The 24571-nt window shown below is 47.7% G+C and overlaps 10 protein-coding genes across 10 annotated transcripts; 5 read left to right on the top strand and 5 right to left on the bottom strand.

The window, feature by feature from the left end:
• Positions 1-900: 900 nt before the first annotated feature.
• Positions 901-3017, top strand: MAA_07967 (uncharacterized protein; the record flags this gene model as incomplete). The annotated part of the gene is made up of 4 exons (XM_007825965.2): positions 901-1745; positions 1862-2245; positions 2304-2545; positions 2614-3017. 4 exons carry the CDS (start codon positions 901-903, stop codon positions 3015-3017), a joined length of 1875 nt encoding a protein of 624 aa, XP_007824156.2.
• A 993-nt stretch (positions 3018-4010) lies between these two features.
• MAA_07968 (uncharacterized protein) lies at positions 4011-4994 on the bottom strand (the record flags this gene model as incomplete). Its single annotated transcript, XM_007825966.2, has 1 exon — positions 4011-4994. The coding sequence occupies one exon, from the start codon at positions 4992-4994 to the stop codon at positions 4011-4013; it is 984 nt and encodes a 327-aa protein (XP_007824157.2).
• A 1395-nt stretch (positions 4995-6389) lies between these two features.
• On the bottom strand, positions 6390-7307 carry MAA_07969 (dihydrodipicolinate synthetase; the record flags this gene model as incomplete). Its single annotated transcript, XM_007825967.1, has 1 exon — positions 6390-7307. One exon carries the CDS (start codon positions 7305-7307, stop codon positions 6390-6392), a length of 918 nt encoding a protein of 305 aa, XP_007824158.1.
• Positions 7308-7939: 632 nt separating this feature from the next.
• MAA_07970 (Ham1-like protein) lies at positions 7940-8676 on the top strand (the record flags this gene model as incomplete). Its single annotated transcript, XM_007825968.1, has 3 exons — positions 7940-8113; positions 8177-8286; positions 8322-8676. The coding sequence occupies 3 exons, from the start codon at positions 7940-7942 to the stop codon at positions 8674-8676; spliced, it is 639 nt and encodes a 212-aa protein (XP_007824159.1).
• Positions 8677-9415: 739 nt separating this feature from the next.
• MAA_11181 (Heat-labile enterotoxin, A chain) lies at positions 9416-12047 on the bottom strand (the record flags this gene model as incomplete). The annotated part of the gene is made up of 3 exons (XM_011413147.1): positions 9416-11286; positions 11366-11650; positions 11720-12047. The coding sequence occupies 3 exons, from the start codon at positions 12045-12047 to the stop codon at positions 9416-9418; spliced, it is 2484 nt and encodes an 827-aa protein (XP_011411449.1).
• Positions 12048-14069: 2022 nt separating this feature from the next.
• On the bottom strand, positions 14070-14906 carry MAA_07971 (class II aldolase and adducin N-terminal domain-containing protein 2; the record flags this gene model as incomplete). The annotated part of the gene is made up of 1 exon (XM_007825969.2): positions 14070-14906. One exon carries the CDS (start codon positions 14904-14906, stop codon positions 14070-14072), a length of 837 nt encoding a protein of 278 aa, XP_007824160.2.
• A 1239-nt stretch (positions 14907-16145) lies between these two features.
• On the bottom strand, positions 16146-16800 carry MAA_07972 (DUF636 domain protein; the record flags this gene model as incomplete). The annotated part of the gene is made up of 4 exons (XM_007825970.2): positions 16146-16399; positions 16497-16560; positions 16638-16684; positions 16749-16800. 4 exons carry the CDS (start codon positions 16798-16800, stop codon positions 16146-16148), a joined length of 417 nt encoding a protein of 138 aa, XP_007824161.2.
• Positions 16801-18322: 1522 nt separating this feature from the next.
• Positions 18323-19248, top strand: MAA_07973 (Chloroperoxidase; the record flags this gene model as incomplete). The annotated part of the gene is made up of 3 exons (XM_007825971.1): positions 18323-18452; positions 18525-19038; positions 19089-19248. The coding sequence occupies 3 exons, from the start codon at positions 18323-18325 to the stop codon at positions 19246-19248; spliced, it is 804 nt and encodes a 267-aa protein (XP_007824162.1).
• A 982-nt stretch (positions 19249-20230) lies between these two features.
• On the top strand, positions 20231-21295 carry MAA_07974 (Ergot alkaloid biosynthesis protein; the record flags this gene model as incomplete). The annotated part of the gene is made up of 3 exons (XM_007825972.1): positions 20231-20663; positions 20775-20968; positions 21044-21295. The coding sequence occupies 3 exons, from the start codon at positions 20231-20233 to the stop codon at positions 21293-21295; spliced, it is 879 nt and encodes a 292-aa protein (XP_007824163.1).
• Positions 21296-22835: 1540 nt separating this feature from the next.
• On the top strand, positions 22836-23711 carry MAA_07976 (Ser/Thr protein phosphatase family protein; the record flags this gene model as incomplete). The annotated part of the gene is made up of 1 exon (XM_007825974.1): positions 22836-23711. The coding sequence occupies one exon, from the start codon at positions 22836-22838 to the stop codon at positions 23709-23711; it is 876 nt and encodes a 291-aa protein (XP_007824165.1).
• Positions 23712-24571: the final 860 nt, after the last annotated feature.

Below are 24571 nucleotides of genomic sequence, written 5' to 3'. Positions count from 1 at the left end.
TACCTTGTTTTTCCTCTTATTTCGTGTAAGTATTTACCGCTATATAATATAATTTTATAAAATATTAAATTTCTTAGCTATTACTTTTTACTTAGCTTTTAAATTATTTCTAAGGTATTAACTAGCCTTTTTAATATATAAATTAATATTAAAACTAGTAGAACTTATTATAATAACTACTAAATAAGTAAAAAAGCACTAGAATAAAATAAAACTAGCGCGTTTTACTAATAGAGCGTTTTGGTAAGGAGCACCCTCAAAGAGGGTGCAGCGAAGTCGCTACCCCGAAAAGTGGGGGCGTGGCACGAGTACACGCGATCGCGGGCAGGGGGGTCCGAGTATAGAAAAGCTTTGCTCAACCAGGTGCTCACTGAAGACAACACTTACATTATCTGCGGACAGTCCTACGGTCTACGCTGACGGCTTGCCACACCGTGCCGAACCTCATCAAACGATTGGAAGAGGACTCCTCGTGCGTTGCGATGAATCGTCAGAAGGTCACGGCAGCGTGTGACAATTGCCGCCGTAGAAAAGTGAAATGTGACGGCCAACAACCCAGTGAGTTAGATCAAACATACATGCAACCTTTCACTCCTTTGTTCGGTGTGGGCTTACACGGCCATTTCTGTTCTAGAGTGTCAGCCATGTCTGTCTCGCCAGGATACTCTATGTGTCTACAGCCGAGGCAACCATGTTCGACGTACAACCCGCCCGTTGATTCCACAGACGTCGGGACCAAGATCTGAGTTGCCTGTCTCACACCCTCTTCATCCCGCGGCACCGCATCCACCCCCCGCGCTTCTGTCTCCATTCCAATCCTCGCCAGATAGGGTAGCGCAGACGTCTGCGAACCAAGGCAACGCAGTGAACCAGACACCGACTGCCCCTCCACCAGGCGACATGGACATGGCTGGTTCTCAGCCGTCAACCGGCACCCCTAGAAGTTTCCCCAATGCTGTTGCTCCCGAGCGAGCTCCTGGGAGCACGGTATCACGTACCAGTGCTCCGACCTCGGGTCTCAAAAATGCAGATGCCATGACGGGCCTAGTCGGCGATCACACTGCCAACGTGGAGTACTTTGGAAGTAGCAGCGCCATCTCCTTCATGCGTCAGATCAACACTGCCATTGACACGTTGTTAGGGAGGTCACAAGCGGCGGCGCACTCTGGAAGCGGTGTCGCGCAGTTCTCTCAAACAAGTATTGAGGCGGTCCCCATCGATGGGGGTGTCGTCGACCCCATGACTTGTACTCTGCCCTCAAGGGCCTTTGCTGATGGCCTCATGCAGGACTATTACAGACTTGTATGGGTCATCTTACCTATCCACGACTGGCTCGTCTTTGAGAAGGGCTATCGAGCCATCTGGCTTGGCGAACCGTTACCCTTACCGGAGAAAGAGCTGTACTACATGGTCAATCTTGCTTTTGCACTGGGTAGCCAATTTTCCGACAAGGTCTCACCAGGTAAGAGGAACGAGCTCGGCCAGACCTTTTGGAAGAGGGCTCAGGCTTTGTACGATCCACGCCTACAGCCCACTGCTACCCTCGGGGGTGTCCAGTGTCTATTGATGATGGGGCTGTTCCTTCAGGGCACATCTGAGTCCCACCAATGTTGGATGGCCATTGGTTCAGCTGTTCGGATGGCTCAAAGTCTTGGTCTTCACATGGCTTCTACTGTTAGCAACGAAAGTTTCCGCGAGCTTGAGATTTCTCGTAGAGTGTGGCATGGATGCGTTTCTATGGATCGGTAAGTACCTTCCGACCCCGATGCCAGCAGAACCAAAGCCGTTGCATCTCTATAGACCACCAATCGTAGGGATATCTGCAGCGGAATGGGGCCGTCTCGTGCTGATCCCTCGATAGGATCTTATCCATGACATTTGGGCGGCCAAGCATGATCGCAAATTGGATGTCAGTGGCCGTTCCACTTCCACGGATGATAGACGATGATTACCTTGACACGCAGACCACATCTAGCTCCACGCGCCCTGACGGGGAGGCTACCAAGGTAAGCTTTTTCATAGAATCAACCACTCTCTACGAGATTGTGAACGATTCTCTTCTTGAGATATATATGAACCCAGAGAACAAGTCGACTGAAGATGATGTGAAACTTTTGACGGTCGTGCATCATGATAGTAGGCTCTCAAAGTGGCTTTCGTCCATACCGGAGAATTTGCTCTACTCAGTTTCGAGTTCAGCTGAAGATTTCATCTTGCAGAGGCAGCGTATTGTGCTTCGCGCTCGGTAAGGGATTGTGTCTGTTGAGTCACTACGTCGAAAAGGCTAATGTTAGACGCCCCAGATATCTTCATGCCCGGATCCTGCTTCTGCGTCCTATTGTAGCCGAATACCATCTTAAGCAGCCTAAACCGAGTCGGGCCCAACTTTTGGGATTCGAAGACAGAGCTTTATCGCAAGGCATCGTGGACGAATGCCTGACTCTGTGCTTCGGAGCTGCTCACGAAACGATTGATATGATATACACGCATCTCGACCGCGAGACCGTGACGGGGCCTACACCGGCGTGGTGGTTTTCCGTATTATGTAAGAATACCCTTGATTGTTCTCGTCGCTATTCGTTACGGCATGAGACTAAATCTTGCCGCAACTAGTTGTGTATCAGGCTGCCACAGTTCTGCTTGCGCAACGCTTCGGGCCTTCAGAACCTCGAGCCTTTGTCTCCAGTCTGGGCGACCCAGGTGCCACATGGGACAAAGCCATGCAACTTTTGAAAGCGTACTCACAAGTCGGAGAGTCCGCAAGACGATGCATAGCTGCATTGGAGATTCTATCAGCGAAATTCCAGCATCATACAAGCCAGAACCCAGCACAGTACCCGTCAACTTGGGTTGGTGAAACAAACTCGAACACTACGCAGGAGTCTCGCGGACAGTACGGAGTACTTGGAGATCTGGGTGGAGACCTGGATTTGAGCGGCGTCAACCTAAATGATATTCAATTAAATGTTGACGACATGGTGTGGCTGAACACGTCAGCCGGCGATGTTCTATTTTGAGTTATAGCCAGTATAGTCGAGCTTGGTGTTGTATACGAGACGAAGGAGGCCTTTCTCTGGACTACGATAAGAAGATGCCATTGGGACATTGGCCGGGGTCACCTTCTTTATGAATGTATTTTTAGAGTTCGGTTGCGCAGGGGAAATTGTAAGCGGAGGCGGATATTCGGGTGGGTGTAACGGTATTAACTCGTCATGAAACGATAGTCTTTCGCATGCACTTTTTTCTTAGATCATGTACCTGAATACCTTCGGTCGCCGCAGAGTATCCCCTTCCGCATCTCCTCCCCCTTCCTCGAATATCTTGTTGAACTAGAAGAAAAGGGAGACTAGGGGACTGCTAAGTAGAAGAAAGGTTAGTGAGAATGTGGTGTATTAAGTTGTTCTGCCTTAGCTTCCAGTCTTTTATATTCAGCTACTTATACTATACCCCTACTTTTCGGGTCGCAACTTGGCTGCACCCTTACCCGAAAAGTGAAGGTGTAGCACGAGTACGGGTCCTATCCTTAGACGCGACTCTATCGCAACGTAAACAAGACACCATCTAGCATGACATCAGCTCAAAGGCGCTCACAATCTATTCTCATACCTGTCAAGGCAACTGCTGGGTCCGACCTGTGAGCAGGATTCCGATTATAGGTTACTTGGGAAGGCTCGCTGTCTATATTTGGATAGCTTTGAGCCAGAGTCGGTGCGATTTTCGGAGGTCAAGGACTGCATGGCCAGCTTATTTGTGACGCGATGGAGATGAGGCACCAGGTGACACCACCGGGTGATTTTTGGTTGGCATTTTTTGGTCAGCTAATTTCTTCTACCCTAACTTCGTAACGCAACGACATCAGATAACTAAATCTTGGATATCAATATCAATACTGGCCGTATCAATCAATATTGACTGCTGACAAGCCTGGTTGAGACGCACAAGTTAAAGTATTGCTGGCATGTCACTTGGCATCGGCAACTCCCCAGTTTCTCTTTCTAGTTAACTAACCCCTAGTCAAGAAACTGGTACTTAATCCCCTTCGCCATGGCCTCCGTAATATCCTTCTTCGTTCCCACCTTGGCAACCTCTGACACGTCCCTCGACCTCTTCGCGATCGGCTCCGAGACTAAAACTACTCGACTCATTGGCTGAAACCCATTCTCTTCGTATACCGGTAGCTTGATCTCGACATCGTAGTACTTGGGTTGCATGTTAACCCAATAGCCACCCTTATCGTCCAGCAGTCCTCCGTCTTTGGGATCGCACCACTTGTTGAGCCTATCTGTAAATTGGTCGCAATCTCTCAAGTGGACATCCATGTCACAGAGGTAGCGTTCGTCGTTATAACCATAAACAAGACTCCACAACTGATAATACGGCCAGTGAGCTGGTTTGGCATATAAACCTAAATGGAATGCCCATGTTTCAATTCGGCACGCGTAGCCAGGCTCACAGAACGCCTCGTGGGATATTGTATTTGTTTCCGTGTGGGTGTTGGACTTTGTGTTTGAATACGATGCAGAGACCTCAACGGCACCGCCTGCCACGTCTTTTTTGCCACCTGTGCCGGAAAGCTTTGCACTGACCGTCCAACCCTTAGTCTCTACCTGCAAAGTAGTGGTGGATTTGGTGACAACCATTTTGACGTCCTTGTTACGTCCTGTATTGGTCGCAGTGGTTTCCACATGGGGGACATAATAGGCGGTCAAACTTGTTACATCATCGTGGCGGATCGTCCCTGTATGCCAGAATGCAACTTGGTCTGCTGTCCAAATATTTGGGCTGCAAATATATTGCCACTCTTTGGTGAACCCCAGCTCTGGCAGGCTCGCATTATTGAGTGTAAACGCCGCCTCAAGGTCGGTGAGCATTGACCTAGCATACGACCCAGCATCGTCCTGACGTATGGCATGCAGGTTAACGCCCGTGTCTGCAGTCGGGTGAGCGCTTGCCGCAAAAGCCAACACGGAAACGAGGGTCACGTATATCTTCATTTTTACGAAGACGAGGGGCTCTTAGTCGCAGTTTGGCAGGTGATCGAGAATATTTTGGCGATTTGAGATGCTCACTTGGAGATGTAGATATTGAGTTGTCAACCCGACGTGGGATTGATGGTCTTATATACCCACGCAATATTACCGTTGGCCTTCGCCAAACTGCTACCACCTGATGCCAGCTATATCTCAGGATACATTACGAGATAAAATTGCAACTCGTAATCGGGCGGAGCTACGTGGCCTGGGCCGCAGTACCTTGACGAGAAACTAGAAACTACAGCCATCACGAGTCATGCGTATTGCGCGCTGCCGTAGCCACATCGCCCGATTCCAGAATGCCGGTTCATATTACAAGGGGCAGAAGCATTTATCGACCAGGGATGTCTACTCATACAGCAGCAGGGCTATGTAATAATATGACTTTGCAAGTAGTAATACCGTCTGTTCATGCCTGCATCTGAGTTGAATATAGTTGTTTGAGGGCCGCTGCCTGTTGGTGTGCTGGATCCGTCCGTCAGAGGCTTGCTTTTGTGCCTGGGCTTTCTTCGGTGTAGCCGAGTTTTCAACGACTGGTACAGTTACACCCACGTGGACAAACCGGTGCATGGTAAGTAGACTGGGGTTTCCTCGAGCCACAATGTGGTTGTCAGTGATTATATGGATGAAAGTACCCCAAAAGCGAGCTCACGCATGGTGTCAAGGTCAGGTCGCTCATTCAAGGCAACAGCTATTGTTCTACTGCTGCCTGCCAGTCAACAGTATTATAATAAGTATTTAGTTTCGTATTATTCCACTCTTTAGGTAAAAAATCAAGAGTCATTTATTCTACCCAAGCTGTCCCATACAATCGTGTGTGTGACACATGGTTAATTAGTAATAGTTCTAGTCGAGTGTGTTCACAACTAGCAACTACTTGCATATCAAGCTTAACGGCGTTGTCGGAATTCGTCAGACGCTAGGACACTATAGCTAAATTTACAAGTATGAATTCACAGCAGGTATTAAAAGGGTAGTAGCGACGGTTGTTAATAATAGGCTATAATAGATAGGTGCGTCACTGATTTGTTACGTTACTTGCTTACCTCTTTACGTTTCGCCATTCAGCAAGAATGTTGTGTCTTATAGTTCAAAACGTGTACGGCTAGGATAGTATCGAGAACGGCGTTCAGTCTATAATATAAATTGCTTGTGTATACTAAGTGTGTCTGGATCTGTTGAAACGATCCAGAGGCTATGAATTGCGGGTTACACCGCAAGTCTTCAAGATGCCTCCCACTTGACTCGTCTATCAGGATTGAAAAATCCTTGCTGTTCGTCTGTCCTCCGAGGTACAGTAACGACCGACTAATGGGACCAGCGCGGCCTTGGACCCCACTTCAGCCCGCCCTTGTTTCAAGATGGCACCTTCATGCTTTCATTAACGTTTGCTAACGCCGAGACAATCCGACGGTGATGCGAGGCGGCTATGGGAAGAATAGGCCGAGGGGGGGCTGCTTTGCAGAGGCCAAGCTCGTTTGCGAGTGCGTAGACCACCCTGAGGTCACCGAACTCTTTGAATAGTTCCCAGATGGGCTCAAGGAGAGCCGAGATGCGCTTCACTTCGGCGTCGTCCCCTGTGCGAATGGCATCCATCAGCGCGACAGACGGTGCCGGAAGCACGCCCGCAATCACACTGTACCATACAGAGCCTCCCGCCATCAACGAGTCAGCCACCAGCCAGTCCGCACTGTATCCGACAGAAAAACCAGAGGGAAGGTTTGCGCGAAGCGCTTCGTGTCTTCCTTTCGGCTCATTGATGGGGGCGGGCTGCTTGAGCGCAACGACATTTGGCAACCCGGCAATGCGAGCAAGAAGTGCATCACTGAAGGTGAAATGCGTCGTGCTCGGCGTATTGTAGATACAGATGGGTAGCGTGGTAGAGCCAGCAACTGACTCATAGTGCCGGTAGACCTCTTCCTCAGTCAACGGATTGTACGAGACAGGTGCAAGTAGCAGCCCATCGACGCCTGCTTCCTCTGCGTCTTTAGCTAGATGCTGTGCATCGTCCGTCCGAAGCGCACCAGCAGAGACAATAATTGGTTTTCTACCCCGCAGGGTTCGTATAGCCACATCAATCGCCACCTTGCGTTGGTCCCTCGTCAGATAAATGTAGGTTCCTGTACTCCCCAATAGTCCAATCGAATCAATACCGGGCATGTCTAACCTCTCAAGTATTCGACCGAGGGCGCCAGTGTCGACCTTGCCATCCGGATCAGCGGGGGTAATCGCGAACGCCGAAAGGCCTTGAAAAATGTTCCTTGTATTTCCCATATTAAAAGAGACTGTTAGGATGGTTGTTATGCTTAACTCCTTTTGTAGAATATCTTTGTCTGTGAATTTATATAAATATAGGAACTGCTTCAAGGCGGCCAAAAGGGTCAAGGTTCTATCCTGGCAGTCAATATAAATACTTCCAGATGTCCGGTACATCCGCACTCGTACTAGCGGTTTCTATAAACTGTGCTAGAACCCTAAACCGGCTAGCAATTTACTGGTCATAATACTCTACTACCCCTGTACCAGGTACGGAGCGGATAATATTTCTATTGGTTAGTTTTCCGAAGTATTTTCTGTATGTATTCCGCGGTCTTGTACTCCGTAGATTCCGGCTCTACCCGTTAGTCAAGGTGTAGGGCCCACAGCAGCCCAACTAAATGCCTTCGATGTCGCCATTTAATGGCACGGCCCCACACCTTGACCAACGGGTAGTTTGTCATCCCTACATGTATTAGCAGCGTGGGGCCCATAAAACTCCTTAGTGAATAAACTCATTGACCGCCTATCCCTGGAAGATACTTGGTTACAATCGTCCACCTTTACTAGCGCAGCATGCACATGTTAACGGTGTCTTTAAACCTGTTTATCTATCACAAAGTGACCGGCGCTCGTCAGGCATAACAATCATGGATCACACGACAATAACTTTTGTAACTGAAAATGTCAACAAGGTAGCGGATGTTGCGGGCATACTTGGTCAGATCGGGATCGTGGTCCAACAGCACGCTGTGGAACTTTCTGAGCTCCAAGGCACAAGCGCGAATATCGTTATCGACAAATGCAGAAATGCGGCCAAAATTGTAAGTGCATATATGCTTTGGTAAAAGAGAGGCCAGTCTGCTCACCACGTTATATAACTTTAGGTCGGAGGCCCAGTGCTGGTGGAGGACACGAGCCTCTGCTTCAAGGCTATAGGAGACCTTCCAGGACCGTATATGTTAGTAGAAACCCCGCCCTCATCAGCCCCTGTCTCGTGTGTACTTTATTAACCCTAACCTTTATACCTAGAAAGTGGTTCCTAGAGGCACTTGGCCCGCAAAGACTGCACTTATTGTTGGCAGGCTTTTCTGATTATCGTGCACAAGCCGTGTCTACAATTGGCTACAGCCAAGGGCCTGGCCACGTCCCTATACTTTTTCAAGGCCGGGCCGATGGAACTATTGTGCCGGCTCGTGGCTCGGTCAACTTTGGATGGCACTGTTGTTTCGAGTATGGCAGCACGAACCTAACATTCGCGGAAATGGGAGATCAGGAGAAACACAAGGTCTCTCACCTTGGCAAGGCTTTGGATCGGTTTATAGCTTGGTTACTGACTGGGTCTAACCCAGCATTAGAGGTACAAAAGAACCTTTTGAACGCTTAGGCTTGCCCCCCCCCCCCCGGGGGGAGTGGGAGAGTTTACAAGTGCTATTTATACGGGATTTTGATGTGCGGCAATTGTATTGTGTCGGGTAAGACTGCTTCTGTTTATAGAACAAGCAAACTTGGTGTAATTCTTATTTGTTATAACGTCGTGTTACATATTAGGCCTACCCTAATTATACCTCATAAAAAACTGAGATATTATTGCAGCTGCCTGGCACATAAACTATCAAAGCTTTCCTTTGTATAGAAAGAGCTGTATAGTTCCCGTGTAACTCTTAATAAGGTTCTTACTCCTTAGATAATTTTTATTTAATATAACTAGCACTGTCAGCGCTATTATACTCGATCTTTTGTGAACCTTAATTGTCTGACATATTTTTTACGGAGCCGAAGAAGTAGAGGGTAAATTACCTTAACGGAACCTAAGTAGTTGAGAGGCTGGCCAGCCACCCTGATAAAATCAGATAATTAGAAAGTCTTTTAAATTAAAAATAAAAATTAATTCTTTATTAATAATAAGCTTAATTAATAATAAGTCTTATAATATAATAGTTATCTGATAAATTAGGCTTATATAGCAAAGGTATTATACTCGTATATTAATTCCCTGTATTTTTAGATAATATATTTATATTAAAGAAGTATCCTGACGCTATAACCTATTAACAAGTACTATTTAACATTTTCTTTACTAAATAAATAGTAGATTTTGGTTTAGTCAGTCCTAGAATAAGTGCCTAAGAGGACTCATAGGCAAGCATTGTGTCTTGATGCTCTTTGAGAGTAGAGGCAAATTTCTTCCTCTCGTCGCCAGAAAGACCCCCTTTCTCATACTTCCACCAAGTAGTTGTATCAATCAATCCAAGCATCGACGCCACAAGACCGGCCCTGTTATCACCGACATTGGCAGGAGGAACCAGTGGTAGGCTGGCCCAGCTCACTTCCTGCGGTGTAGGGTATAAACTGGAGCCTGCGATGACGATCCTCTTTCTTGTATCTTCCACCTTACCCAAGTGTATAGCTAGTAGAACTTGGAGTCCTTGCCGAATGCTCTTGTCTTGAATTAGGGGACTCTGCGGGAGATCAGACTCCTTGATATCGCCATGAATAGCCTTGATAACACTGAATGCTTGTTGGCCAGCAACCTTTTGAAGCTCCTTGTCGGATTTGCCTGGCAACTGCTCCTTGAGGTAACCCATGACTGAAAGCACCTCGTCACTAACAGCTAGTGCCTTTGACTGTCCAAGGATAAAAGCGATTTCCAAGAGGTCAGGCATAGGCAAGGGCGTCTGCTCAAGTGTCACTGCGGCGTTAGCCATGAAGGTTTTGGAATTCGAATACGGGTCGCCGGGGTAAACTGGTGCAATGAAGCTGGCGACTGCGTCGATGACGGGCTCAATATGCTTCTCGAACCACGAATTCGGATATTTCTGGAAATGCTCTGGTCTTTGAATCATTTCCATAAAATCCTTGTTGTATTCCTTGCCAACAGCTTGTAAAAAGGCGGTCGAGTTTTCCTTGAGAGAGACAGGAAGACCCAACAAGTACTTGCGCTGCCTGCGTATAATCTCGGCTGATATGGCGTCGGTGACTTGTCCAATGGCCTTTTCGGCGCCGACCTCGAGTTCTTCCTGGTTCAACTCAGGGCTAGGGTCCAGAATCGAGCTGCTGGCATTGAGCGCACCAATCTGCTGCGCACCCTCGGATACAACTGCCAAAGACTCGGTCCCGAAAGCAATGGCCAGCTTGCTAGTAAACTCGTTCTCCCCGTCACTCGGGACAACAGCTGCGTATATGTATTTGAAGACGCGTTGTCTGATAAACTTGTCCAACCAGACTGAGTCGCGGCTCTTTTGCAAGTCCTGTATAGTCGGCAGTCCTGGAATAGGTTCAAATAAGGTGACAATCCATCGGGCCAACTCTACCACCACAATACCGGGAATAAAGCCGCTTACCGTAAAGGCATCGCCAATCAAGCACAAGGCCGTATCAATTCCGTTAAAAACGTCACTTTTGCCAGCTCGCAGAGAGGACACCGCGTTCACAGTACAGCCCAGAAACGGGACGATAGCTGACAGGGCTGCCGCCCGATCCAACGCACTCATGTCGGTTGCAAAGGCCTCGATAACTCCGCCAACCCACAAGGCACCTCCTGCACTGCCAAGCAACTTTACGGCTACACCACCAGAGCCAGGACGAAGTCTTGGTGAGCTGGGCTCTAGTGCCTTGTAATTCAACTTCTGTCTGAACCCCTCGAGGTCCATATCCGGCTTAATCTTCTTTGGGATTTCATTGAGCTTGTGTTTCCGTGCGAGCTCCTCAAATTTCTCCTTCGACACGGTTTCGGCCCTCTTGGCTCTTTCCACGTCCTTTGGAGCTTCCCCACCCTTGGGTTTGGTTTCTTCACTCTTGGGTTTAGTTCCCTCACCCGGAATACAGTCTGACTTTGCGTCTCTCTTGCAAGATGACCCTGCTCCGTCGGTGTTGGTAACCTTTGGTGGCGAAAAGATTTTTCTTTCAGCCAAGTCTTTGCCCAGCTTAGATGCATCTTCAATATACAGGAATTTGTTGTTCTTATAGACAACATTGAAGTCTCCCTCCTTACTCCCTATCCAGTCACAGGGGAATTAGCGAAATTTGTTTCATCTAGACCCAAAAGATGGCATAAAAAATGTGCTGCAACTTACCACCCAGTGGCGAGATCTTGGACCTCCACTGTCCGTCTTTATCTGGGACCTTTTGCCTTGCCTTACTCTCCATAGACGCCACGATGTCCTTGCGGCCGAAGTGCAGTCCGTTGATGCCGGTTACTCTTTCTTCAACAGTTCCGCCATTGAGAAATGTCCCTGCACGAACCTGCTCCCTGACATCATAAAAGGCTCGGACGTTGTTTTGCTCAACATGTTCTGTAATACCAATAAAGTTTTTATTCTTTTTCGTGGTAATAGCTCGGTATTTTCCGCGATTATTTACTGCGTTTCTTGTTAGACTTGTCTACATGCGGACAGACTTTGAGATTGGAACGGGCAGCTACTTCATACATTTGGTCAAGTCCCACTCGTCCAGGCCTGATCCAGCGCCTTCAAATAATGGACCATTCTTGGATACCCATCTGCCGCCTTTATTCTCCAGTCCCTTGTTAATAAAGTTCTTTGGCCCATTGCGAGAGTCTCCTATTGCGTCGATGATTTCTTGGCGGGTCCAAGTTTCATCCCCAAGGACGATGGTATTGGGGATTCTGTTGTTTCCCACCGGCTCTGGGAGCCCTCTTTTGAACACATGGCCATGAACAGGGACATGTTCGTGGGCTCGTGAGGCAACCAAGGTAGCAGCCAAACCAAGGAAAAGGGCGCGCTTGAGAATGAACATGATTGTAGACGGAAATGGCCGACTTAATGTCAAAATATAAAGGGTTGAATATCTTTTGCTTTGGGCTATATCCAAGAGGCAGAACATAGCCGTGTTCTCAAACTCGTTCATCTTATATATATACAACTTTTTGTCGTGGTTTAGTAGCCTTGTATACACAGACAATTAACTTTTTCGTAACACGCAATGTGCATGAAAGGCAGAAATTAGCCTGCACGCTGTTGTTGCCCAGCCATGTGCGGGATTATGCTCAATGGCAAGAAATTCATGTATAGCGGGGTTGGGCGATTGCCCAAAAGCAGGCTACTAGGCCGGAATAGCCACATGTCAGTTTATAGAGGCCTAACTGAATCTTTGCACCGCATTAAGCGTTTCCGGGGTTAGTGCATGAATAGAGTTAACTCGTCTAGTAGTGAAAGTAGATGTAAAACATACGATGTATCACACAAAAAGAACGCTCTCTTTGCGGAGCAAATAGTCCACTTATATTATCCGACACAAACCCACAGTTTTGTTGGATTTCACGATGCCCTACTTAATTATTACCGGGGTTAAGTCCGTTATTAAGGTAAAATATTGATAATTGTAATTATTAATACTTGTATCTTTTGTGTGTTCTTGCCGGGCGAGGAGACCTTGTCTCCCCTGCCAGGTTGCACCTCTACACGCCACTATTATTGTAGCCGACTCTTAAGGGTTTTGTCCTGGTAGTTAACATGGATACTTCCGGTACACCCGTTTTCCGTACTAGCTATTTTTGTGAACTGGAACCCGGACCGGCTAGTAATTTATTTGCTATTATACCCCACTACCTACTCCGCGCTAGGTACGGAGCGGATAGTATTTTTATTGGTTAGTTTTCCGAAAATATTTTCTGCATTTTTTATGGGGCTTCGTATTTGAGGTCTTGTACGGAGTAGATTCCGGCTCTATCATGCTATTACTCGTGCCACGCCCTACTTTTTTGGGCTCGCTTTGGCTCGCACCACCAAAGTGCGGGCAGATTAGCAGCTCGGGCACTTTTTAGGCCTAATAGCTCAATTAACCCCTTCGCATAATTTGTACGTCCTTTTCGTTATGAATTTCTAGTAGTTCTAGTACAGAAGTTATACGCTATTTACGTGCCTTTTTACAGCTTCAAAAAACCACTTTTTGGCGTTAGTATATGCCTTTTTATTTGCAGCCTCAATAACTGTCACGTTTTGTGTCAGATAAAGCTGCCTCTGTTAGTTGAACAAGAAGACTTGACGTAATTGCTGGATGTCATAAAATCAGGTGGCTGGGAAGTCTTCCAAACTAAGGATAAAAGACATGAACCCTTCTAAAGGATAGAAATAACAATAAATTCTTTTTTAATAATAAGCTTAATTAATAATAAGTCTCATAACGTGACAGGGTTACCTAATAAAAGTTATTCAATGGCGCAATTATGTGGCAGTCTTCAAAACAGAAGACTGTAACCACAATAATAACTAAAGCTGAGCTCTTATTGCTGCCTCACACAGCGAGGGGAGACAATATCTCTATACCGGCTATTTTAATAAATAGAGTTCAATCCTGAATAACAAGCTCATATCCTGTGCGATAACTAACAAACAGTAGGCCTGATCCAGAAAGAGAGACCATAACTAACGTCAAAACTAAAACACGTCGACATCCACAACCTCTGGCTAAGACAGATCCATAGATATAGCAAAATCACCGTTCAGTGGGTACCAACTACAGACATACTAGCAGACGGCTTTACAAAACCTCTTTCAGCAGAAAAACATTCTTACTTTTATATCGCCCACTATCTATTTACGCAGTCTTGTCTTAGTCACAGATGTGTAAAGTAGAGAGGACTTCAGAGTCAGAACAGTGCTTGCAATTCTTCGCTATCAAGAAGGGATTGAAGGCAGTCTTATATACGAAGCTTTCTTTTCGTCCAGGTTAAATTGATCCTTCTGACCGATAGCGTGTGTTCCGTTCTTAATTCCTGTGACAAATGAAGTGAAGTCTGATCCCGCCTTGTTGCGCCCTCTATATAGACATAGGGGCAAATCCCTTGCTCTGTCGGTACCAGTATTCAAAGGAAGAGTTGACGATGTTATCTCGCAGAAGGTAAGAACCGGCCTCTTTAGCAAGAGCTCCGTTGACAGGCCTAGGAGGACCATAAGCAGCTGCCCGCAGCTGAATACGACACGCACGCTCCAATAAAACTGCTAGGTATGTAGATGCGCGCACGTTCTTCCCGGCCGTGAGCATGCCGTGGTTGGCGAGGATAATGGAGTTCTTGTCGGCCAGGGCCGCTGTGATGATGACACCCTCATCGTCGGCAATGGGCAGGCCCGGCCACTTGCCGAGGAATGCGCAGTTATTGTAGAAAGGCGTCATATCCATCTGAGAGACAACAAGAGGCTGCTCAGCGGCTGCCAGCGCCTGAACCCAAGGAGAATGAGTGTGGATAATGCTGTGGACATCTGGTCTACCTGAGTAGACCCAAAGGTGGAAGCGGGTGGCTGGGTTAGCCATGCCGTCGCCCGTCACGGTGTTAAGATCGCCATCAACCTCAATCATATCCTCTGGATTGGCCTCGTCCCAGCCGACGCCGAAGCGTAGAGTCCAGTAGAACCCGTCGCCTTTCTCAGAACGCGCACTAATCTGGCCAGTCATGCCCGCGTCTTCCTGTTTGCTGGAGATTATTCTGCATGCACAGGCCATCATCTCCTGCAAGGTCCGCTCTGGAATCTTGAGGTTCTTCTTCATCTCTTCTGCCGAACGCTTGTCAAAGTATTCCTTTGGCCGCAAGGGCTCGCTGCCGATTTTGGGAGCCGGCGCAGCGGCCTTAACAGGAGCAGTTGTTGCACTTGGAGCCATGGCAGTTTTTGTCGTCTCTGTATCTTTCTGTTGTGGATGGCTCTCGTCTGCCTCAAGGCGTATGAAGTAAATAAGAACTGAGTCTGATAAGATGCTATTTACTGGTGGTCATAAACAATTCTGTACCAGATGGCTCCCATTATATCGCCGAGTTTTTAAGAGATTTTGGCCCTCAGCCAAAATTCGGCTCTGATAGTTTTGGTACCATGGTCACGGATCAGCATCCGAAGCCTTTATTGCCATGCCTCCGAGACGTTATCCGTCCCCTGCAATTGCCTGCGGAGCTCGCGATGTCGGAACTTGGTGTGATTGGCCATAATCCCGCGACATCTGGATGTACCCGCAGAGTCCTCCGAGAGGCAAGCTATCAAACCCACAAAGTCCTTCACAAGCAGATTATCCGAGGTAGCTGTAAATTCATGAATGCGAGATTAATCACGGTGATAACTCTAGCGGGAGTTATAACAAATACTTTCTATTGGAGGAATATTGTACACAAAACACGGAAATAACTTGGACTGAAGCTAGGCCACAGATTACCTGACGCTCACTCAACCGTACGCATGTTGTTTTTATCCACGATTACGCCTACAGCTTATGAGAGCAAAAAGTTGCACGGATTCAAGTTCGGTTACGATCTGGTGGGCAGCCTGGAGGAATTGTTTCGAGACCAAGATATCTTACGACTTCTGCTTATTGGCGGCATGGACGAACTTGCTGATAGCCATCGTGCACAGCGTTATTCAAGGTCGCCGGCAGCAGCAGCCAATCCCGCTTCAGGCCGTACCAAAAGCGGCTTATCAAGGGCGATTTGTGGCCGCTGTGGCCGCCAAAATGTGTCTTTAAACTGGAATAAAACAGCTGTACAGGAAGTTACAAATAAAATGTTTTAATGTTTTAATTATTTACGTTATTAGCTATCTTTTAGTATAAATTTTAGTCCATCATCATTTGTGGTTGGTGGGTGGTGCGCGCTGAAAGCCAAATTTTGTTGCCAGTCGAATTTCGATGGTAAAAACGGTCAAGTCTGGCGCTGCGTCCGCTACTTGGTGGGTACAGATGTCTGACACCGAGCCAATTCGGCCCTATCCAGGTTCAAAAAAGCGTATAAATTCGGCATAATAACACCAAAAGGTAAGGGACACACATTTAAGCAATAAACTGTTTTGAAAAGCACTCTTTGTTAAATTATCTCACGACTAAAGAGATTTATCTTCCTATATTTGCAAGCAAGGTGGACTAATTGACAAAAGCAGCCTCTTGCTTTGCACCGCGCATGGCAGTCGCATATCCGACGCGATCCTTGGTATATAGTTCGATATCTATCTTGCCCCCTAGGCTTGCAGCGCCCTTGTCCAGAGTTCCTGCCTTCACAAGCGTCTTATCGGGCATAGCTTCAGGCTCTGAATACAAGCTAGAGCCACAAGCAGAGCAAAAGAAATGTCTGTTGTTCTTGCCTGTATCCCCGGCAATATCCCAGATCTTGGGTGTGCCTGTTACAGTTAGTTGCCATCATGTACCTGTATGAAGAAACTGGAGCCCGCAAAGGACGGACTGAAGTGGGTGAGAGACATGAGCGGGAAATCATACCTTTTGTTACCTTGAAGGAGTCGCGGGGCACGACAGCATTGGAGGTATAGGCGCTACCAGTCCACTGGCAAGAATTAGCTGACCATTTACAGTTTTTGAAGTAAACAGGCACCATGCTGTAGGCATCATGAGGCAACACACCTTTTGGCAGTCTACGCAGTGGCATAGTGCGGTGAGGACAGGATTGCCTACTGGGATTAGCTCTTTCTCTTCCATTCAGTTTGGACGCTCCGCCCGCAATCGTGAACGTACCCGAGTATTGAAACTCAATCTGATGGCAGGCGCAGCTTCCGGTAGTCGTCATTGTGAGTAATCTGTGGAAGAAAGAAATATAGAAATCTGGCAAGAAGATGAAGTGGTTCCAGCGGCGTGACAGTGTCTGGATTTAATCGGTTAAAAGAAATACAATACACATTCCCGATGGATTAAACGTTCTCTTAAATGGGAAAGCCGGCCAAGCCGCTGCAGCACACCCGTATATACAGCTTTTTCTCAGTATCCGCAAGACACACTTCTACTCATTACCAATCTTTTCAGAATACGAACACAATCTTGGCATTTTTCATGCACAAACAACGTGGATTTGTCAGCCAAATTCACTTGTAATCGAAACATGCGGAGCGATGCATTATTCCAGTGCGAGAGATGAGATATCATGCGGATACGGCGCCTTGTGGTACCGATTTTGATGTCGTTCAACTTGCCGACGACATGTTACCGCCCACTTGACGCTTTCCTATTCGGTAGAAACCGCCGGAAGATTGAGCCGCCCCGCTGAAACTCAAAAATCATGCATGTGCTTAATAAAGGCACGCTCCGCCAATGGTGGCCCGAGGCCGGCAGTGCTGCATAAGTATTAGAAATGCGGTGGCACTAATGGAATTAAATTGAATGAAGTTGGTATCGTCCATCATTTAAGGGCGTCCAATCGTTGTTCTAAGCCCCACGGTTGGTGACCGGGCACAGAGTCATTCATCGCTCGCACGATAAACCGACGCCCACCAATTTTTAGTGGCGAGTCCACTGAATCCATCAAGACTTTGCTGTACGAGGCCACTTAGATGGAGCGCGAATATGAAAGACAATCTTAAGCAGTGATGTTATAGACTGGACGCCCAACTAACGTTATCTGTATGCGTGGGGCTGTGGTAAGAACCGCTAGAAGAGATTAGGCCCGTGTTGGTTGGTTTCCATGTATAGGAATTTGTCAGTATCACGGAGATAATCCTACTGTATATCCAAAAGATTATGGTTTAGTTAATTATTTGGGACAAGAGTCCTCCTATACTAAAATAACTTTATAATACTGCTACCTGTTAGATATTAGTATTGCTACCCAAGCACGCGTGTAAGAAGCTGTGCACAGTGCGGTTTATCAACCTAAAATGCCACAATCTGACAACATTCTAGATGACTAGGACTTATAGGGCGTGCCGATTTTAGCGAGAAAGCTTTGACTTATTACCAGGCATGGATACTTCCAAAGTCGCAAGTGCATGGATATGCCAGATACGAACTTGATACCGGAATTTAATGCGATAAAGTGGCGAACACGAATATAGACGACTCCGAGCAGCGTAAGGGTTGATTTGTAATCCTTAGACTTGTCTATGATCGATACCAGAGATTGGCTAATATAGCAGTACGGGACCTCCTGAGTTCCGAGTCCCGACATGAAAGCAGGATTTAAAGTCGCATGTTCGGCCAAGCTTCTGGCAAATTGACTGCTAGCCCAAAGTAATTTTCCCCAAGTTCAGATATTTTCTTCCCATCGTTACCACTCTCAATAGCCCAATTTACGTCCTCAACGTGGGAAGACAAACACCATGAAATTAAGCAATATTCTCTTCTCTATTTTGCTACCAGCTGGTATCCGTGGTATGGTCAACGGATTACCGGGATCGGAATATCGCGCCCCGGAGGGCCATGAGTTTATCCCCGCAGGACACAACGACAGTGAGTGTTTCCTATCATGGCCGATATCATCTTAACGGGACTATCTGAACCAGTTGCTCACTCCGGCTACAGGTCGTTCACCTTGCCCCTGGCTGAATGCTCTGGCCAACCACGGATATCTACCGCGGAACGGCCGTAATATCACCCGCAAGCTTGTGGAAGAGGGCTTCCACAAGACTTTCAATTTTGTGCCCGGCACGCTCGAAGGACCCACGGCAGGGGCCATAACGACAGGCAAACGGGGGAACGGAACCTTTGACCTGGAGGATACTGTCAAGCACAATGTCGTCGAGCATGATGGTAGTATGAGCCGCAATGACGAAGCCATCGGCAACTCTCTCGTGTTCGACCCAGTCATATGGAACCGAACGCGGTCGCACTTTAAGTCTGATACCATCAGCCTTAGAGATATTGCCGTAGCACGCCTGGATCGCTTTGCTACCGCCAAGGCTTTGAATCCGCAGTTTGACATGTCTGGCGACAGCCTGGCGAACACCTTTGTGAATCATGCAGTATGGCAGTTGTCGTTTGGCGACCGTGTTGAAGGCAACGCAAACACACTGTTCACGCGAGTAATCTTCGGTAAGTATGCTCCGGACTCTATTGGGTGGAGATCCTGTCCATTTATTCTAACAGGGTGGTGCTAGAAGAAGAGCGACTTCCTTTCAAAGAGGGATTCGTCAGGCCTTGTCAGCCGATCACGGGCTCGGACATTGCGAACATGGTTGGGAAGATCCAGAAGGCTGCGGTGGAGGTCGGCATGTCCAGTATTCCTAATCTTGCCTACTGCTCCTAGTATACTCACCTAAGCTGTGACCAATTATCGATGCCATATCCTCCAAAGCGTGTCTTCTTTTATCAGGGCTGTTTAGAGTCATATCACCATGCTTACTGAACGAACGTGTAACAGGCCACGATGGAGGTGAGAGATGATCGGGACACAGTAGCTGAGCAGGATCAGCAAGCTTGGATACCTTTTCTTTTTCTTTTTCTTTGCCACATAATTTTATCAATTATAATCAGCGCTTTTAGCGTAATTATAAATATAATCTAATAATACTATCACTTTTTTCTCTTTATCTCCTATAAATTATTATCTATTATTACGGCGTAAAAGCCACTTTAAGCTCGCCGTCGCTGGCTTCTGATCTTGCTGGTGATTGCTAAAGGTACTATAGATAATTGTAGCTAATATTAAATTAGGAATTCAAGTTTAGGCTGTGTCTGCGCTTTAGTCGTCTCTTAATCCGATGCCTTAAACGTAGCCCTAGATGACATACACACTGCCGCGATGCAGATATCATCTCTGGTAGAGTCATGAGATTGGACATTACGGGATGCTCAAAGGCAGATGGCCAAGGGGCAACTGTCGCCAAGTTCGCACTTATTGCCGCTTAGAAATTATTCAGGTGGTCATCCGGGATACTGCCCCGGTAGATGGGGGCCGGGACGCGAGGTGTTTAACTGGCTCTCGGAGACAAAGTGAGGATGACTGACCTGATAATTAGTAATTACTAAAGACCGGAACCAGAATTGGGGGCTGATTGTGTGTTGATCAACACCACACGGATACAAACCTCCGCTTACTTAAGAAGCACAGGCCAGAGCTGAGGGGAGTGTATAAAAGTAGCTCACATTCCCCCTCTTCCCACACATGCCGTACCTGTGACTAAACGCCATTCTATCTTTTTGAGCGCGTTGTTCTTTCATGGTCAAGTCTCTATCCATCCAAGAACATCGACAATCTACACCATAAAACCGTACAGGAAAAGATAAAGATGGCCATCCTACTCACCGGCGGCGCTTATGCCAAGACTTCCCAGCGCATCGCTAGTTTGTGCAGAGAAGCCAAAATCCCTTTCCTTTTTGCTTCTCGCCGCGGAGACGCTACGACTTCTGACGCTGATGGTGCTGACAGCCCGGCCGTGCGGTTTGACTGGACTGATGCTGACACGTACGCCAACCCATTTGCATACTCCTTCCCCACTGGCCATGTCATCCGAGCTGTATACATGGTCATGCCCCCCGTGCCGGAGCCTGATAAACATATCAATGCATTCGTCGACTATGCTGCCGCCCGTGGGGTCAAGCGATTTGTGCTCATGGCAGGCACGTCGGCCAGTCTGGGCGGGCCCGGTCCGGGCAAAGTGTGGCAGCACATGGTCGAGAAGGCCGTCGAATGGGCCGTCTGCCGCCCGACTTGGTTTATGGGTACGTATGGGCACTCTGTCGCACCACGATGTAGCCCGGAGTATGACTGTTGTCCTGATGAGAAAGCCAGTCTTGGGCTGACCAAATAAACCCGTCTCCTCGGCCTCACAGATAACTTTTCTGAAAGCTATCACCTCAACGCTGTCCGTGAGGAGGGCACCATATACAGCTGTGTCGGCGATGCAAAGGTGCCCTTTATCAGTTCTTTCGACGTTGGCGGCGTTGCCTTTGCCGCCTTGACCCAGCCCGAGCCACCAAACAGAGATTACCGTATTGTTGGACCCGAGCTGCTCACGCATGATGATGTAGGTGCAGTCCATTTACTCATGAGAGTTTTTTCGTGAAACAGGAACGCATAATTAACAACCTCAACCATGTAGGTGGCTGCCAGGCTGAGCAATGCTCTGGGTCGTCCCATTCGACACGCCAACATGTCGCCTGAGGACAGGCTGCATTATATGACAAGCACCCTCAAGTTCCCTGCTCCGCTCGCCGGTTTTATGGTAAGCCTGGAGACGTTCGCAGCGGGAGGCGGCGAAGACTACATGGACGACACGGTGGAGAAGCTTACAGGCAGCAAGCCCGTGGATTTGGATTCTTTTATAAAGCAAAAGAAGCCAGTTTGGACATAGTTCCGATAAGAGATTATTAGGGAAGACCTCATTCAGTGTCTTTGCTGAGAAATGAACTCGATAATGCAATGGAGCTCTCAAAACTGCCTCTTAGAAACAGAATGAAAGTTTAAATTATTTTCTCTCGCTGCCCTCGCAACAAGTATGCGTCATGAAGATTGACGGCAGCAGCCCATGTTTCCATAGTCAATGAACACCGTCTCATTAAACGGATTGCTGAACTTGTGCGGCAGGCGGACGGGAACTGTGACCATCTCGCCAGCCGCGGCATGTACGCTCGTCTTGCGAGGTACGCGGAAGCCGACTTTGCCTTTCTTGCGCAGAGTTGGCAACGAGCTCACAGTAGACCGAAAGGGGCCAAGGAGGAATAATCCGAAAGGACCCTTTCTTCCTTATTTGTTCTTTTTGTTGGGGGAACCGACTGTCACGTAAAACACTTCATCTTGCATTTCGTGCAAGTGGAATCCCTGGCCATCGTTGCCTGGTGGAATTAGGCTTTCGATGACCGAGTCATGGCCATGGAACGTTTTCTGGCTTAAAGTGGTTGAGTTAGAGTGTCGATGCGTACCCTCATGTTGGGCGTCCATGTTGAACTGTGTCTAACATTGAATCCTAGCCGGAAAATAGCTTGCACAGCCACAGGGGCAGTGCAGTACTGTGATATAGTAGACAGCGAGGCCAGATGAGTCGGTCTAGGCCCTGATCGGCGCACAACAGATGGAGAGGAAACCCTATAATGAGGCAAAAGAACCCCTTTTCATTGGTGCTGTTGGACTATCTCTAGTTAAAACACCATGTTACATTATAAAGAAATTACTCGCCAACTTATTACTCGCCCGTTATTCTACTAGCGATGGGGTGTGGCCTACTCTTTATTCTCAACGAGTCGCGCATTTAAACGTATTGAGAGAGTAGTCGTCCTTATACAGCAATTTGCCTTGGAAAAGAAGGTAAACAATTGTCAGATACTTGGAAATGTAAATAGAAATCCTAAACCTGCGTTAGCAACAATAAAAGTATCGAGTCAAATGAACCTCTCAGCCCAGGAAGTCCTTACCCTTCCCATCACTACCAGTGCCTCCTTATTAATCACACGGAGCTTGCCCTTGACTGTGTCTCGCATCATGCGGTACGTTTTCGTTGCGTGGTGTAGGACCAGGATGGCCGCCCACCTCGCGGCTTTCTTGTACGGTGCCAACTGGACAAGCTTATTATGCTACATGTATCAATGCTATTTCCATATTTCAAATTCATTGTTGTGAATCCAAGCCGTGCCACCACCAAAACTAGGTTTTGATCCGCCAAACCTACTGCCACCAAGCCAGTACCCATCCAAGCAAATACAAGGTTTAACAAAACTACCGGACCCATTCAAGCCTTTCAATGTTGCTACATAAACTTTATAGGTTGCACCTCAGCTACTAATACTTAGCTTTCCGACATATTTCTCACAGCTTCTTCTTTCTTTTTCCATACAACTGTCGGAAAATCTCAATTTTACAACATTTGAACCACAACCAGCCCGATCCCAACGGCCACTATGACGCAGCAGCAGATCCGCTTCCTCGTTCTTTCCGATACGCACGACCATGCATTTCCAGTCCCGGCGTCCCTACCTGCCGTCGACGTAGTTATCCACTGCGGTGACCTCACCATGATCGGTGGCCTATCTAATTACCGCCGCGCTCTCGACTCTCTTGCAGCTTGCCTAGCCGAGATTAAACTTGTTATTCCAGGCAACCACGATGTATCCCTGGATGCCGAGTGGTGGGATGAAAATATGGATAGCGATGATGATGAGGACGAACCAGTACGTGCCCGGGCGTTATTTACCTTGGACGAGTATACCCGCTGTGGCGTACGCTTCCTGGACGAGGGTACTCACGAGATTGCTCTCCATGATGGGCGTAGCTTTAAAGTCTATGCGTCGCAGTATACGCCGGCCTTTGCTGGCTATGCCTTTGGGTATAGCCCAGAGGAGGACCGGTTCAATGGGACAGAGAGGAGGATCCTAGATGATCAAGGTATCGATATTATAGTGACGCATGGGCCGCCCCGTCCTCCATTTCCAGCATCAAATAATTACCGACTCGACCTCGGTGGGAAACATGAAAACGGCAAACAGCAACATCTTGGATGTCCACGACTGTGGGAAGCAATCACGAGGGTTAAGCCCAAGATGCACTGCTTTGGACATATACACGAAGGACACGGCGTGCAGATGGCAACGTTTCATTCAACAAGAACAACTATTACCGACGTTGAAGCTGTCGAGAGAGAAGGTGTGCTAAATATCGGGACTATCGCGCCGGCAGCGGCTAACGGAGAGGGAATGACTCTGCTAGTAAACGCAGCTATTTTGAGACATGGAGAGGAGGGAAATAATAAGCCCTGGGTAGTGAATATGGTATTTTGATGTTAATTTGAGAGAGATGATTTGTTAATGTTGACGATGCCCTCGCTTCAGGGCGGACAGTGTGGCTGAATTGAACAATCTAAATTATGTCAACTTCAGTCTGCGTAAGCCAAAGGCGAAGTCCTGGTGCCTGCAACCGGCGCAAAGGTTCCTCCTCGACGAGCGCTCAACGCGCCTAATGTGCCCAAGTACAAATACTTGTCGCCATCAGCTCAGAGGGTTCTTTAAGAGGCTCATGGCACAAGGCTATCATCATTGCTAATTGAGTCAGACGTATTCCACGAGAAGTTGCTGGTCTTTGAAGCCCATGCCGTAAATGGTGTTTGGCTCTGCCCTTTGGTAAGCTCCAAATCAACTTGTTGGGTTATTCTTGAGTACTTGCAATATATGGCCAAGTCCTCGTACGCAGATATCGCATTAACCATGGCACAGCACATGCTTCAAGGTTCAGGATGGTCACCTTGGACTACTGGCCTTGACGTGGCAGATGTTAAAGTCGATGCCCTACAAAGAAGGCACATCTCTTCCGCGTCTCCTCAAAGGCAGTTTGGTGTGACAGCACGATAACCATGTTATTCTTCAGCGTCAACAGTCGAGGTAAACGTACAAGGTCGCGTGCCAGCCTCCAGGTGCGGGTTGTCACAGAGCAGCTTTGGATTGATCACTGGAAGCGTAATATGCACTTGAATGTGTATAAAACCACTGAATCAGGTCAATCATGGGGTCAACAGCCATAAGATGAAGCGTGGAATGGTCTACAAGCTGTTCGGGGCAGTCGTCGAGTACAGTAAGGAGTACCGGACAGCGAGAGACTCGAGACGGTGTCAACTGTCAATTGTCAGATTGCCTAGGACAGTTTC

This window comes from Metarhizium robertsii (genome assembly GCF_000187425.2).
Source record: "Metarhizium robertsii ARSEF 23 chromosome Unknown MAA_Scf_4, whole genome shotgun sequence".
In the NCBI taxonomy this organism is placed as follows: domain Eukaryota; kingdom Fungi; phylum Ascomycota; class Sordariomycetes; order Hypocreales; family Clavicipitaceae; genus Metarhizium; species Metarhizium robertsii.
This window is presented reverse-complemented; position numbering and strand designations above follow the sequence as displayed.